General features: G+C 40.5%; 1 protein-coding gene across 10 annotated transcripts in view; it reads right to left on the minus strand.

Annotated features, from left to right (window-relative positions):
* The window catches only part of LOC125456086 (adhesion G-protein coupled receptor D2), a 265,020-nt gene that overhangs the window by 199,046 nt on the left and 51,117 nt on the right, over positions 1-14,857 (minus strand). For 6 of the 10 annotated variants that reach the window (XM_048538779.2, XM_048538780.2, XM_048538783.2 and 3 more), the window contains 2 exons: positions 13,362-13,477; positions 12,234-12,354 (listed from right to left, as the gene is read on the minus strand). The exons of 3 other annotated variants lie outside the window; for them this stretch is intronic. In XM_048538779.2, the coding sequence (XP_048394736.1) occupies positions 12,234-12,354; positions 13,362-13,477 (237 nt within the window). Of the gene's footprint in view, positions 1-12,233; positions 12,355-13,343; positions 13,478-14,857 lie in introns of those variants that run through there. One more of the 10 variants, XM_048538788.2, reaches the window with a different exon arrangement.

Below are 14,857 nucleotides of genomic sequence, written 5' to 3' on the forward strand. Positions count from 1 at the left end.
TACATTGATTAATTCACAGATGTTCTCGCAAATAAATGCTGGAGTGCAACTTTAGAGTCATGAACCTAACACAGGAGAGAGACCCAGAAGATAAACAGTCATGAAGCAGTCCATGATAGACTGGCTCATAAAAGGGCGTTTCAAAATTTCAAGAATTGTGTTTCCTCATGTAATCTGATGAGATTTGATGACCATCAAATCATGAATGTTTGGGAAGTATTGTTGAGAAATCCATGGAATCTGCCATGATAGTAATTGCTATTTCTTGTGCACTGTGGGGTCACCAATCATAACAACATAATACCCATGTTAACTTAAGTATTAAAATTAAAGCGTATTGCAGATTACATTACAGTTCTAATTTTTAGAGTCAAACACTGTTCTTTGTTCAAAACTGTAGAATCATGTGGATTTATTCTCAAAGTAAGCCACACAGATCTTATCGCTTGTTTTAAAAATAGTGTGTTACAGGACCATAAACTGAACATAATTTTCTAATTTTGTCTGCTATCATTACATTAATTGATCCTTTATTTGCGTCTTGCCCATCCTACATCCTGAGATTGAAATCGCAAATCCAAACACTCTCATCAAAAGCCGAAAACACTCAATAATTCTTTCAATACATGGCCACTGTGTATAGTTATCAACATCAGGACAAAACAGCATTGGAGCAGCAGTATTTAGCATGAAATTAAAAGAAATTCTTTCTACCCTGCTTTCCCATCAAACTGAAGTCAGCTAGCTGGACTTGGAAGCTGATACCCAAGCATTAAAATTGTCCACAAAGTGGCATAATTTATACAGATAGCAGAAAAAGAACTGAGTAAGTTCTTACAGGTACTATGACAACATATGCGTGCAAGAATTATACAGACAAAAGGAAGGCTCATAGTCTTGGAGAATGAGAATAGTATCTCTAACTTCCTGTTCAGTGAATAAAGCAAAAGTAAGAGTAACCTGGTTATTAAATCTCCAGCTGAAAACAGGCACAATATTCACTGCCTAGAAAGCTATGATTGAAGCTCAGTAAACAGCTTCCTACAGCTGGAGGAAGTGAAGGGGCTGAAATACAAGCACAAATATTTCAACAGTAAAATGTGAATTTGACAGAAATAAATTCTTGTATCTGCTTCATGTATTTCATTTCTAAAATAAAATATTAGGATTCATGGCTTGAAGTGGTTAAAGTCAAAACTCTGAAGTTTTGTAATGATCAAAGCCATTTCAGCAATGTCCAATATAATTTAGGAAGCTTGAAGGTTAAGCATAAAATTCATCTGCACCTCATCTGAGGCTGATTCCCACACTTTTCAATGTTCCATGTCAAACAGATTCATCATTCAGACTATTTCGGTAGAGTCGGTCCAACCAATTTACAATATCCAGAAGCTTCAATACTACAGTAGGGAAATCTACAAAGGGTTCTGAGATCAGATCAACTAACATGATATTCATTGAACCAAGGCTACCGTCTGACATTCAGTGCTGGAATTATTGCTAATAGTGAGAAAACAAAAGTTTTTAAAATTGCTTTCAATCTAAAGAGCAATGCTGTAATTTGTAAGATTGCTACAAAGTTTGGTGTCTCTAAATATGTGGTTAAACAGAAGTAAGATTCTTGTGCCCAATGACTTTCTATAGTTCAAAGTTAGTAAATGATATGTAATATTTCCCAAAAAAAGAGGCAGGTGCTGAGATCGATTGAAATCATAACTACAATTTGTGAACGACACAGATCATCAGTTTGTGTCATAACCAAGAAAGGACAAAAAAGACAACCATTTCAAATGTGTTCAATTTAACGTTGGGAATTATTAAGTAATGTAACATTCTTAGTTATTAACTTTGCATGTTGTTTTTAAAGCATAAAATACACAAACCATAGTCACCATAGACCTCATACAGTGATAATGAGAACTGCAGATGCTGGAGAATCCAAGATAATAAAATGTGAGGCTGGATGAACACAGTAGGCTAAGCAGCATCCCAGGAGCACAAAAGCTGACGTTTCGGGCCTAGACCCTTCATCAGAGAGATGAAGGGTCTAGGCCCGAAACGTCAGCTTTTGTGCTCCTGGGATGCTGCTTGGCCTGCTGTGTTCATCCAGCCTCACATTTTATTATCATAGACCTCATACAGTTCAGTTGTGAGAAACCTCTGTTTTCATTAGAGGTTTGACATAATCAGCAGGTTAATTCACAAAAAGTCTGTGATTCATATAAATGATTTCCTGTACTAATCAATCACAATTATATGTAGAAACAAATGGCATTTCAAGCTAAAAGTGTATATTTTGTTGCTGTTATCTTCCTTTTAAAGTACATGGCAGCCAAATGCTTGTAATTTATATACAAGCTTAGATTTCACTTTGGGGCTGGTTATCTCAGTTGATTACATGTTTACAGTGTGCTTCAGAATAATGCCAACAATGTATGGTTGATTTCCATTCTGATGGGGGCAAACTTGGGACCTATTCCTGAATGTGGAAGACAATTCCAGTTTTTATCAAGGATTGTTTGAAAAGAGAATGGCTCAGAATAAAGCACCAATATCACATGACATATTTTGCGTAATTTGTGGTCAATTAATAAGTTCTTAAGAAGGAATGGACTGACAAGTCAGAAAGAGATAAATTTAGAATCTTAAACTATAAGTATATCAAATGCAGATGCAAATATCAAATTAAGGGAACAAAGGGGAACTAAACAAAACATAAACACCCAGAATATTGCATTTAAAGTCATATTAGCATCCTGCAAAATATCAGCAATTCTGCAAGTCTAGATAAGTTATCCAACAATATACCATACGTAGCTCACACAGCAATACTCTGATTCAGCAAAAGAGAAATGAAATGGAATAACAGCAAGAAACGCATTGAGTAAATGTTAACAGATCTGTCTGAGTGAAATTAGGTTTAGTAATCCAATCTGGGTGTTCCAGAGAGCAATCATAACCCTCAACAAGATTAGTGCTTTGAAGCAATTCATTTGCAGGTGTCCATTATCCCATACAAAACATGCCCTATCCATGCAGTGCTGATAATGGGTTCTTTACCAATTAGGTGGGTCACAACTGCTTACTAGGAGATCCTGCTATCGCCGGCAAATAAATTGTTTTATTGTTGAAAATCTCAATTTCTTTCCTCCAGGACAGCTGTGGTCTGCAGCAGATTGCTCATCATATTGCGAAGAGGTGATGAATGCTTTTTATTTAGTTTAGCTTTGCAGAATAATCTACCTCTAAATGCAGTATCTGCTACAGGGTAGCAATTGCTTCTGCAATATTATGTTTAGGTACTTGTACTCATACTGACCAACTCGCTCGACAATTTTAACTGAAGCATTACTTCATGTGTCTAATCATTACAAACTAGAACATTAGTAGCCTGTCTTAAATACTTTGCCAAGCCGTTTCTCGTTCATACCATGTGCACCTTTACAAAAATTTCAAAAGATAAGAAAACAAAGCTCCAAAATGAAACCAACTGGACCTCTTGTGGAGATTCACAATTCAGCTAGACTTCAAGTACACAAAATGATGCAAAGTAATAGGTCATGCCGCCATCTAATGGCTGGTATTGAAAACTACTTGGTTTATCGTTGCTTGTTATAGTTGCTGACTTGCTGTTTGAATACATACATGTCTTCATACATTAAGAGATGTAATGATTTGAAAGTGAACTGATTAATCATCCCTTTGAATCAATTATTGATCTGGTTATTGCTTTTGTAACCTTTAGCACCCTGTGACTGTGCTTGTTTCATGATCATTAATTGAAGATTTTTCAATTAAGCAAATGTTAATTTCCTCTTTTTGTTTTATGATTTATACACTTGTATGGATATGTGGATACTGGGATTTTTTTGCTTTCTGAAACACATGGCTCCACTGGAGACAAAGTTTGACCAGATAGGGATAAGCACTTATTGATTAACTGCTTTCATTTTTCAAGTAAGTTGTTCGATAAATTTGATCTGAAACATTACCACATCACAAATATGGATCACTACTCATTTCTTGGAGGGAAGAACACAAGCTGAATGAATGAAGCCCACTTCAACACAGAAACCTGACAGAAACACTGTTCGGAATTCATCAGACCATGTGGGCACAAAGAGATTTTCTTTGTTTGCACGATGCATGGTGATTTGTATCACATAATTAAACATGACTTCACTCCTGGTAGGAAGGCTCACTAATGTCCTTCAGGGAAGAGAATCTGCCATCCTTACTCGGTCTGTCCTACATGTAACTGCAGACCCACAGCAATGTGAGTGAATCTCAACTGCCCTCTGAAATGTCCCCAACAAGCCATTCAGTTGTATCAATCACTATGAAATCTCAACGAAGAAATGAAACTGGGTGAACCGTATGACATTAACCTGGGAACTGGAAATACCATGGCAGAAATAGCCCTGTGGATCTTGCAAAGTCCTCCTCACTAACATCTGGGGGCGAGCATTAAAATTGGGAGAGCTGTCTCACAGACTAGTCAAGCATCAGCCTGACGGAGTCATACTCAGGAAATCACAAGTGGTACACAATATCCTAGACACCACCATAGCCATCCCTGAATATGTCCTGTCTTAGCGGCAGACCAGACCCAGCAGAGATGGCGGTACGGTGGAACAGAGTGGGAAAGGAAATGGCCTGTCAGTCCTCAACATTAACTCCAGACCCCATGAAGTCTCATAGTTTCACGTTAAATGTGAGAAAGGAAACCTTCTGCTGATTACCATGTACCATCCTCAGGAGTGTGATGGAAGACTTGCTGGTTGCCTGGATGAGTGCAGCTCCAACAACTCTCAAGGAGATTGGCACTATCCAGGGCAAAGGAGCTGCATGATTGGCATCACACCGACAAGCATTCACCCCCTCTACCACCGTGCTCAGTCGCAGCAATGTATACTATCTACGGAACCTTCCTATTCTCTAATGACCAGAAGAGATCCCCCAGAAAGTGTTTCTTTTTCCCCTTATCAGGCTCTCGAAGATTTATTCACTTCGCCTTAGAATAACGAAAAGGCACGCCACCACCCTTTGACATTCACTTTGACTTTGCCTTAATTTTCAGCTATTCTCCAAGATATAAGATTTTGTAGGGATTCTGCTATTAGCTTTTCATGAAGAGATCCTCTCATTTTTCTTCCTAACCTCATAGCTGTCGACTCTGAGGCTCAGTTGATGGGCTTTATTGGTGAGTGAAAATGCCCTAGAGTTCTGTCAGCCCTTTTGCATCTGATCTTGAGTTGCTGTTCTGTCTGCTGAAATCAGGCTTACAAGCATCTGTGTTTTAGCTCAATCCCAAATACCTTCCGAAATTCAACAGACAGCTTCCCAGAAATCCAAGCGAGACTCCACCTGAGTTACTTGTCAGGCAACAGAATCTCAATGAAGTCAGAAGAGTGCAGGGTTCATTGAAATTTTAGCTTCAAAATCAAATCTCTTGATTGTAGGACCCAACTAACTCATTTAACTTTGTGACGATACTATGGCTTTAAAAGTTATTTTGTCCTTTTTTTTAAGAAAAAAAGAGGTTTTACGACTGAGGCGTCAAGTTGTCCATTTGAAAATCCAGTAAAGTGAACAGCTTGTGAGGTCTTGGTGTTTTTTTTTTAAAAGATGGAACAATAGAAGCAGCTTAAATGGATGTGGTCAAAGCTCAAACAGAACCAGGATCTTTAGTTTCTTAGTTTTTCAGGAGTAGTTGCTGCTGAGGGTTTGAAGAAGTTGACTACCAGACTACTCAGACCTCTTGGCATCACGGTAGCCCACAAACCTACCAACACACTAAAACAGCAGCTAATGAATTTAAAAGACCCGATAGAGACAACAGGCAAAACAAATGTCATCTACAAAATACCTTGCAAGAACTGTGACAAACACTACATTGGACAAACAGGCAGAAAGCTAGCCACCAGGATACATGAACATCAACTAGCCACAAAACGACATGACCCACTATCACTCGTACCCTTACATACAGATGAGGAAGGACACCATTTTGATTGGGACAACACATCCATCCTAGGACAAGCCAAACAGAGACACGCACGAGAATTCCTAGAAGCATGGCATTCCAACAAACACATTGATTTGGAGCCCATCTACCATCCTCTGAGAAAAAGAACAGGAAATGACGTCACCAATGCAGGAAATAATGTCACCAACCCAAGGAAACCTAAACAGATAAATAGGAAGCGGGACATAACACCAGCGCTTCGTCGGAGGCTCACTGATGACGTTACCTAGAATGGTTACGAAACGTTGGAAAACGAACCGTCCAGCTCAGCGAGCAAGCTCACATCCAGAACCTCAACCTGAGCTACAAATCTTCTCAAAACTCGCTAGTTGAAGCTTTCTTTTTCCCCTTCTCTTGGATACAACTAAAAGCTGGGGGTTTTCTTCCTGCAGGTGGAGTTGCATGCAAGGCAATCTGTTTTCTGAATTTGCCTTTTGCCAATGGTGTGTTTATGGGATGTTACTTTATTGGAACAGTTACAGTTTAATAACTAACTAGTCTTTATTCTGTTAAATTTTCCAGTACAGTTACAGCTAAGCAAATTATTTTCTTGTGTTTTTTTTTCCTTTTGTTGTATTTTAACTAGAGAGTGTAGCAGCAAATTGTGCTTTGCTTAACATCAAGTTGTTTGACCAATTGAAGTGCATCTGGAGAGCAACATCTTACATTTAACTTTAAAATAAGAAACAGTTAGGGTCTAGGCTATCTTCCTAATATATTTTAACAGATTTTGGTCTAGTTGTAACAAATTCTTAATGAAATCTGGGCAATTCCGCACAGATTCACTGTCTGCAGTTCCCAGGTTCAATGAAGGCAACAAAGCTTATGGCTTTCTCTCTCATAGCTCTGACCTCAGAAGTGCACATGAAATCCTTCCAAGTGCCTCCGTGTGAGGGGTTCCGGCAATTCCTGAAGTCCAGTCTTTTAATCAACTTCCTTTTACAAATTTAAGCCTCCCAAACTTAAATATTACTGGCTCCGCCGTTCAACAGGATCTGATTGCAACATTCCAGCCACACAGATCCCTTTGCATCCCAGAACTCTTCAATATCTCACTATTTGGATTATGCACTACATTTTATATCCTTCCTTCCAAAATATTTTCGCAGACTGTACTCAATTTGCTATTTTTGTCCATGCAACCAATGTACCTGTATCCGTTAGTGGCCACCTCAACTCACAACTTACTTTGCTATCCAACTTTGGGTCATCAGCAAATGTACTGATTATATCTTCAGTCTCTTCATCCAAGTCATTCATATAAACTCTAAAAATTGATGTCCGGTACTTATCCCTGATCACTTATGAATGTTTTCAATAGCAACGTGTTTTTTTTTAAATGTTATTCGGCCAACAATAAATAACAAAGAACTTAACTCTGAGCAAAGTAATTCAGCGACTGTCTGGCAGGCCTATCTAGATTATATTCGGCCTCAAGGAAAACACTGGAATGTCACACCTATCGAGTGCCAAGAAAGCTTCAAAGAGGCTGCCTTCAAAGGGAGACATGCAATGCAAACTGAGTTGTAATCTCCTGTGCATTATTTTAGACTGTGAACATGATGGGAGATAAGAGATCAGATGTAGCAATCGAGACACATGTTTGGGTTTTCCCCTTTCAAGAACACAGTGTTAAAAGTCAGTTTCACTTCTGGTCTGCACATGCTGAATTGTGAAAGTCTGTGCTGTGAGAGTCACAGATTAGAAAAGCCCTAAACTTCCCTGAACTGCAGATTAAGAAGAAGCATCTTTGCTGGAAACCATAAAGCGATTGAAAACACAGTTCAAAGAAGACAGGATAATGGGCTTTCAGTTAACCTGCAAAACCAGCAGCTCTCATATTAACATCAGTACCACTAATTATTGCCCAATGTAACAGTCACAATGCCCCATTGCCTGATCTTCAAAGAATTCAGACACTGATCGATATGTATTTTTCTTATTTTTATATCTGCTTGGACTCTCCTGAATTTGTGTTTGTGTTGTGTGATTGTTTCTTCTCGTGCTTAGTAATTGATAGAGGCACTCTTCAGTTAACTCAAGAAAGCCTGGTTAAAATGGCTCCTTTTAAAACAAACTCATTTGGTCCAGGAGAAATGCATCCACCAGGGCAGGAATCATTTTCAAATAAACCTTGCTGTGACCAAACAAGGGGCAGGCGAATGTAGAAGAGATGCAGTTTATCCTTTCTCGTGCAGCAGCTTGATAAATCGGGGATATCCTGCCTGAAACCATTATAAATTGAGGAACCTCATGAAGGGACAGACCTTTTGAAATCCCATGCACCTGTCAATATTCAGGTCCTAATCCAAGTCATCCTGCTGTCACATCTCTATAATGGTGATCTAATCATATTTATTTATTTTTACTTGCACCATTAGTTCATCAGTTTTGGTTTGAATGTTGTGCGCATTCAGAAAAAGTTTTCAGTTTTGTCCTCTAATTCATTTTGTAACCACAATATTTCATTTGTTTATTACCTTTGGATACAAACTCTCTATCCAAACTTTTCTGTTTACCATTTCCCACATTACAAACTGTCTTTGGCCTGGTCTCAATAGTTTGATTTCCCACACCTTCCCAAATGTAATAAATGGTCCCCTACGATAGATGTTAAAACCCTTTCCATTTTTGTGGTTTGGCAGCTCGCAAGAATGCTGGTCCCAGCTCCGTGCAAGCAGAGACCATGCCACCGGTACATCTCCCAATTTCCTACTGAGACTCATGCCAGTGCTCTGGAACCCACTTCCAACAGATCCTAAAACTGCATGTTATGCATTCCCTTCTCTGATCTTATTTGCACCAGGTCCATTTGGTTGTGGCTCAGGTAATAACCAGAGGTAATAAACGTTGGTGTTCTGCTTATTAATTTGGTGTGATTAACTCCTAACACTGACTATGCAGAAGCTCCTTTCATTGTCCTGCCCATACTGTTTGTAAATATATGGACCACAGTGACTGGATCCTCCCACTCCCACACAAAGTCCCTCTCAAGGTGCCAGCAAACTTTTTGAATTTGGGCACTGGGCCGGAAACACACTTGTCTGGACTCCAGTCATTTGCTGCAGAGAATATTGTCGATGCCCCTCACTACAGTGTCCCCTCCTGAGGTGGCAGGGCACTCATCAGCCAGTGGGCAAGAGGCTCGCACTGCCTCTTCCGGGCAAGGCCCACTGAACTTAATGATGGTGAGACTCCGCACAGGCCTTCACCTGGAATCCTGACCCCCAAATGGAAGGCTGAGCCAGCAAAAGCTGTAAGCCAGTAGCTCTGGCCCTCAGCAGCGCCATTAAAAGGTGGCCTAGGGTGCTGCGTGAAGACCATCCAGGATCACAGAGGAACCAAAAGTCAACCAAGTGATTTGTGCTGGTGCTACTGGGACTTCTACGGCTCGAGGACGTAGAAGTTCAAAAGCAAGGGTAGGGGGCCTATGTCCAGTCCCCCGATCGGGCAGGGAGTTATCTTTGATCGAGAGACCTTCGTTGCCCACACAGGTTGGCAAGTCAGGCACACCACATGGCAAGTTGCATTTGGATTAATCACAACAGCGGCAGGCCGGGGCCCTTCACTGGCATCGGGGATGAACAGGCAACTATGAGACTTCCCGTCCTGAACCTAATTCCAGTGATGGCGTAAAGGCACAGGGGATTTGGGTATACCACCACCCTGCCTAGTTCAACACAGTTCCTACCAGCAACAGCAGAGGATCGCACCCTTTGGTTTGATTTTTCCATAACCTTGAGTTCCCATCTCAGCTCCTTCAATCCGAGGAGACACCGAGAAGCCACGACGTGCAGGATTCAACAGATAAAGCAACAGCCACCGCAACTCAGTCACTGACCACCAGTCAGAAGAAGAACTGCACATGATGGTGCAACTGTTGCCTCCCCCCCCCGCCTTGGTTCTGAGCAAGCCAACTGTACATAAGAGCAGAAAGACCAGGATTTCACACATCTGCCAGAAATAAGAATATTCTGTGAATTGAACTGCAGCATTGTGTGCAATAAGAATTTTACTTCGACTGCCATCCTCAGATGGGATACTGCAGGCTGAGCCAGGAAATTATCAATTGCACTAAGTTAGGAGCTAAAGGTGCAAGTTGACTGCAACTGTACCTGAAAGAATGAAGAAAAGTGTGTCGGCGGTAACATACCAATGCACAGGTATGCTGATTTTCTGCTAGTCAGTGGCAAGTTAAATATTAATAAACCTCATTTGATTGCACTATTGATCCTCTGTGTAAAATATCTACTGAAAAAAGTTTATGGTACCTTTTCAATTATTGCAATATCTTAACATTAAGTGAAAACTGATTCAGCAACAAGAACACATAAAAATTTATTGCCTGTAAATTTGCTTTGCTTCCATTATCTGTTTACAGGAGCTTGGATATAATGTATTACACGCATGAACATCTAGTACAACGAACAACAGACATAAATTCAGATACCAGTTGAATTTCACTTAATTACCCTGTATTCTCCAGGCAGGCCTACAGCACTGTAAACCAAATATGCTTGCAGAAAGTTACCTTGGGAGCAGAAACCGTTTGATGTGCATAAGCTACCATGTGCTTCAGGAGCCCCTTTGTTCAACAACAAAGCATCACAGCAGACAAAGGAGGCCACCATATTCTAATTCTATGAATAACTATAATGTAGCACTTTTAGGTTTTTTTCTTGACTTCTCTATTTTTGTACCTAATCTATTTTAGTTCCTCAGATTTGTAACTAGGTACTTTGTACCGAAGATGGCGCCGTGTGGTGACATTGTACACTTTTCACTGTACTCCTGTACTTTTGTACTTGAGTACATGTGACAATAAAACCTAATTCTAATTCTTAAGTGTAGCAAGTGATTTTCTGGGCATTCCACAATCAGAGAGATTCTGTTGGTCGCACAATATAAAGAGAGACATATCCAACACATCCCAAGGATATTAGTCAATTCAACCTCTCTCAGCTCCCTCGAATGAAACACTATGTTCTTGCTCCTTGTTGCTGCAATTGGTGCTTAGAGTTTCTCTCAATACAGTCCAACTTGCGCTGCCTTACTGTCTGCCTAATGACAAACTCCCCAAGGTGACTGTGACCAATCACAAATACAAAGCAAACTAAAATCCACCTTTGGTTACCTTTGACAGGTTAACCCTTCCCACTCAAGGAAGACATGCCCTAATACTCTGTGCAGTTCCTTCTTTTGATTTGGGTAGCAAGAGGGAAGGAAGGCAGAAAGTGACAGATATGCTTTGTAGGTATTTGCTCCACAGAGTGACTGAGCATTCATAATAGGAATCCCAAACCTGGCCATTCAAGTTATAACAAGGTGTAGGGCTGGATGAACACAGCAGGCCAAGCAGCATCAGAGGAGCAGGAAGGCTGACTTTTCGGGCATAGACCCTTCTTCAGAATTGACTGGGTCTAGGCCCGAAATGTCAGCTTTCCTGCTCCTCTGATGCTGCTTGGCCTGCTGTGTTCATTCACCTCTACACATTGTTATCTCGGATTCTCCTGCATCTGCAGTTCCTACTATCTCATTCCAGTTATAATCTCAGGCGCTGGCATATTAATGTAATCAGTCCTCAACTTCTGAGGTAGTCCCTCAAGATGGAGCACAAAGCTGTAGATAGAGTGTCTACTGATCTACACCAAGTATTCAATGTTTTAAATAGTCAATTACTTGTGCTTGTGCTAAAACAAATGTAAAGTACCACTGTGGAGGTCTTCGCGTATGAATCATCTTCCAAACACTTGTCAACAAAAGATCAACACAACTGCAAATAATTTAAATGCGTGCTTTCTGCCAAGTTACCAGAAAAATCTGTTGCTAGATAAGTCAAAAGCTTAATTGAAACACAAATACTTCAGATCATGAAATTAATTTACAATTAACTGAAAAACAGGTGTCAAAATATTCCATGCTTTACAGCAATTCTGCGCAGAAGTAATTTGCCTGCAAAATATGACAGTTGAATCTTTATCAGTCACAGAAAGCTATATAAAAAAAAAGTAATGTCCTGTTTGTACTGCATTTGAATATGAAAAGTTTCGGAGCATGAACTGCAGATCAGAGAGGGATCAACTACGTGGGCGGAGATTCAAGTCGGATTCCAGACATTTAGAAAAGAAGCCCAGTTGGAGAAGGACCTAAGCATTTGTTTTCAGGAGCTGCTCAAACCTGGATTGAAAAGGAGATTGCCGCCTACCTGCAGGGAATTGAGTATCACGAAGATATACGCCATTACAACAGAGAGTGGAACCAGGACACCAGAGAGCCACGTGAGGCCGAGAATGGGCAAAAGCACCAGCACAGCTTTGACAGCAGCCCTGCAACACAACACTGGCATCAGTGTTATGCAAAGAATGCACAGCATGGTCTTATTATCATAAGGCAAACCACAACCTTCACTCCTCACAGACAACTCAATTTTGCCGTTGTAACAAATGTAATTCAAAGTAATTATAGTCATTTTACAAGCAACATTGTTCCCAGGGACTCATCGACTATACTCTACTTAAGTTGACTCTATAGGCAGCAAAATAGGAAAGTGGGAAACAGTTACATAATTTGGACAATTTTTTTTCTAAAAGGCCAAATATTGAAAAGAAGGCTCTTAAAAAGGATGCAAGGCCAAAATGCTAACTGAGTCATAGAATCCCTACAATGTGGAAGCAGGCCATTCAGCCCATCGAATCCACACCACCCCTCTGAAGAGTATCCCACCCAATCCCTGTAACCCTGCATTTCTCCACTCTAATCCACCTAACCTGCGCATCTCCGGTCGCTATGGGCAATTTAGCATGGCCCTTCCACTGAATTTGCACATCTTTGGGCAGTGGGAGGAAACCGGAGCACCCGGAGGAAACCTGCACAGCCACAGGGAGAGCATGCAAACTCCACACAGTCGCCCAAAGCTGAAATCAAACTCAGGACCCCAGCACTGAGAGACAGCTGTGCTAACCACTGAGCCACCAGGCCACCCTACCCTCCTCCCCTCCCCACCCCCCCAGAAGAACTGCAGGGGAAGAAGAAAAATTATATTAACTAAATGTGGTGCTTGAAAAATCAGCTAGTCATGGCCAATGTGAGCAGGGGTTGAAGCTGAGATTAATTCAGTCAATATTATGGTAGATGCACCTCAGAATGTTCAGTGAAGTGTCTTTAGGCACAGATAATCAATTTTGCCTAGGTTTCAAAATTCAATGTTGGCAGCACTGCTTAACTTTATACCTGACAATTAAGGAGAAGAAATGTTTTTTTTACCCCTGAAAGAAGTGCCAAACTGTTTCAATACTGCCCTCCAGAGGGTGCTTACCTGCATAACATCTCTCACCTAATCTGATCGTAGGCTTGCTCGATGGGACTGCTGTTAACAGCAAGCATGGTGGCCCGCCGCTTGGCCGTTGACATAGTGATCAGTACAACGCGTGTGAGCACAAACATGTTCACCTACGTAGCAATGAAAGGATTTTGTTACAAAATCATAAGAAGTTAACCTAAACGTGGTCTTGCACACAGCACTCTCCGACTAAGATACATCTACTGCAAACTTTTTGTTTCGTCTGTTAGTTGAATAGCCATTTTAAACAGTACGAGATGCCCTACAGCATTGCTTACTCCAAATGTGAGTCAACACTTCATCTGTAAATTGAGCCTGCGAAGACTAAAAAGCTAGCATTCCTCCGACACCTGGCAGAGCTGCAGGTGAAGAATAAAAGTTACATTAACTGTATGTGGTGCTTGAAAAATCAGCTACTGATTAATTCTGTCAATGGCACAGTAGATGCACCTCGGAATTTTCAGTCAAATGTCTTTAGATGCTGATAATCCAATCAAAAATAATCTGGTCTGTCAGAGACAAGAATAACGTATGATATAAATAGACATTGCCAATTCCTCTTGGGTCAGATGGTGTCATTCTCACCTTCAAGATGGAATATTGTGGGCTCAGACTTCACTCCAGAACTTAAGCACATAAATAAATGCAGTACTGAAGGAGTGCTGCATTGGCACAGGTTCTAAATCTTTAATGAGATATCCTGGTGATTCAGAGGAATGTTAGAAGATTCCACGTTGTCAACCAAAGAGAAGCAGGATATTCTTCCCAGATTGAGCCAACATTCCTTGCTCAGTCAACACCATCCAACGCAAATTGACTATTTCTTTCAAACTTGATTTGAAACTTTGCGGTGTACAATATCGGCTGCCTACATAGGAACAATTGCTGCATTTCAAAATTAACTCTTGACAATCTGAGCACCTGATAAGGTGCAAAATAAATGCCAGCTCTTTCTTCTTTCTCTGTTAGGAATAACTTCTTATATGCTCTGCATCTGCATGTTCAAACCAGCTAACAGTCAGAAAAAGAAGCCAACCTGGACAACTAAGCAGCCCGGCAGTAGACCTTCACAAACTGACCCGATGAGTAACTATAATCAGTGAGAGACAAAGCCAAACACTTCATAAGCATCCTTAGAAGTTAATTTAACTCAAACTTTTATTTTCCACAACCCTCAGATATTGCTGTGTTTAACGTAACGTGTCTATCAAAAAGTAGGTACGCAGTATACACTTGTCCCCACATATCAGTGGAAAGGTTCATTAAGTCTGAAAGTAGAAATCCTGAACAGAGCTGAATCCTTTACTAATTATTCTTCGTTCCTTTTTGAAGTGGAGAAAGAAGAATGGATTTTCAAAACTATCATGCCTTCCTCGGCCTTAGGACATCATAAAATTCTTTGAGAGACATGGAAATATTTTTGCGGCATCGTTAGTATTGTGATTTTAAAATACTTAGCAGCCAATTTGCACACAGCAAGGGCCCAGAAC

This window comes from Stegostoma tigrinum, chromosome 8, assembly GCF_030684315.1.
Source record: "Stegostoma tigrinum isolate sSteTig4 chromosome 8, sSteTig4.hap1, whole genome shotgun sequence".
NCBI lineage: Eukaryota > Metazoa > Chordata > Chondrichthyes > Orectolobiformes > Stegostomatidae > Stegostoma > Stegostoma tigrinum.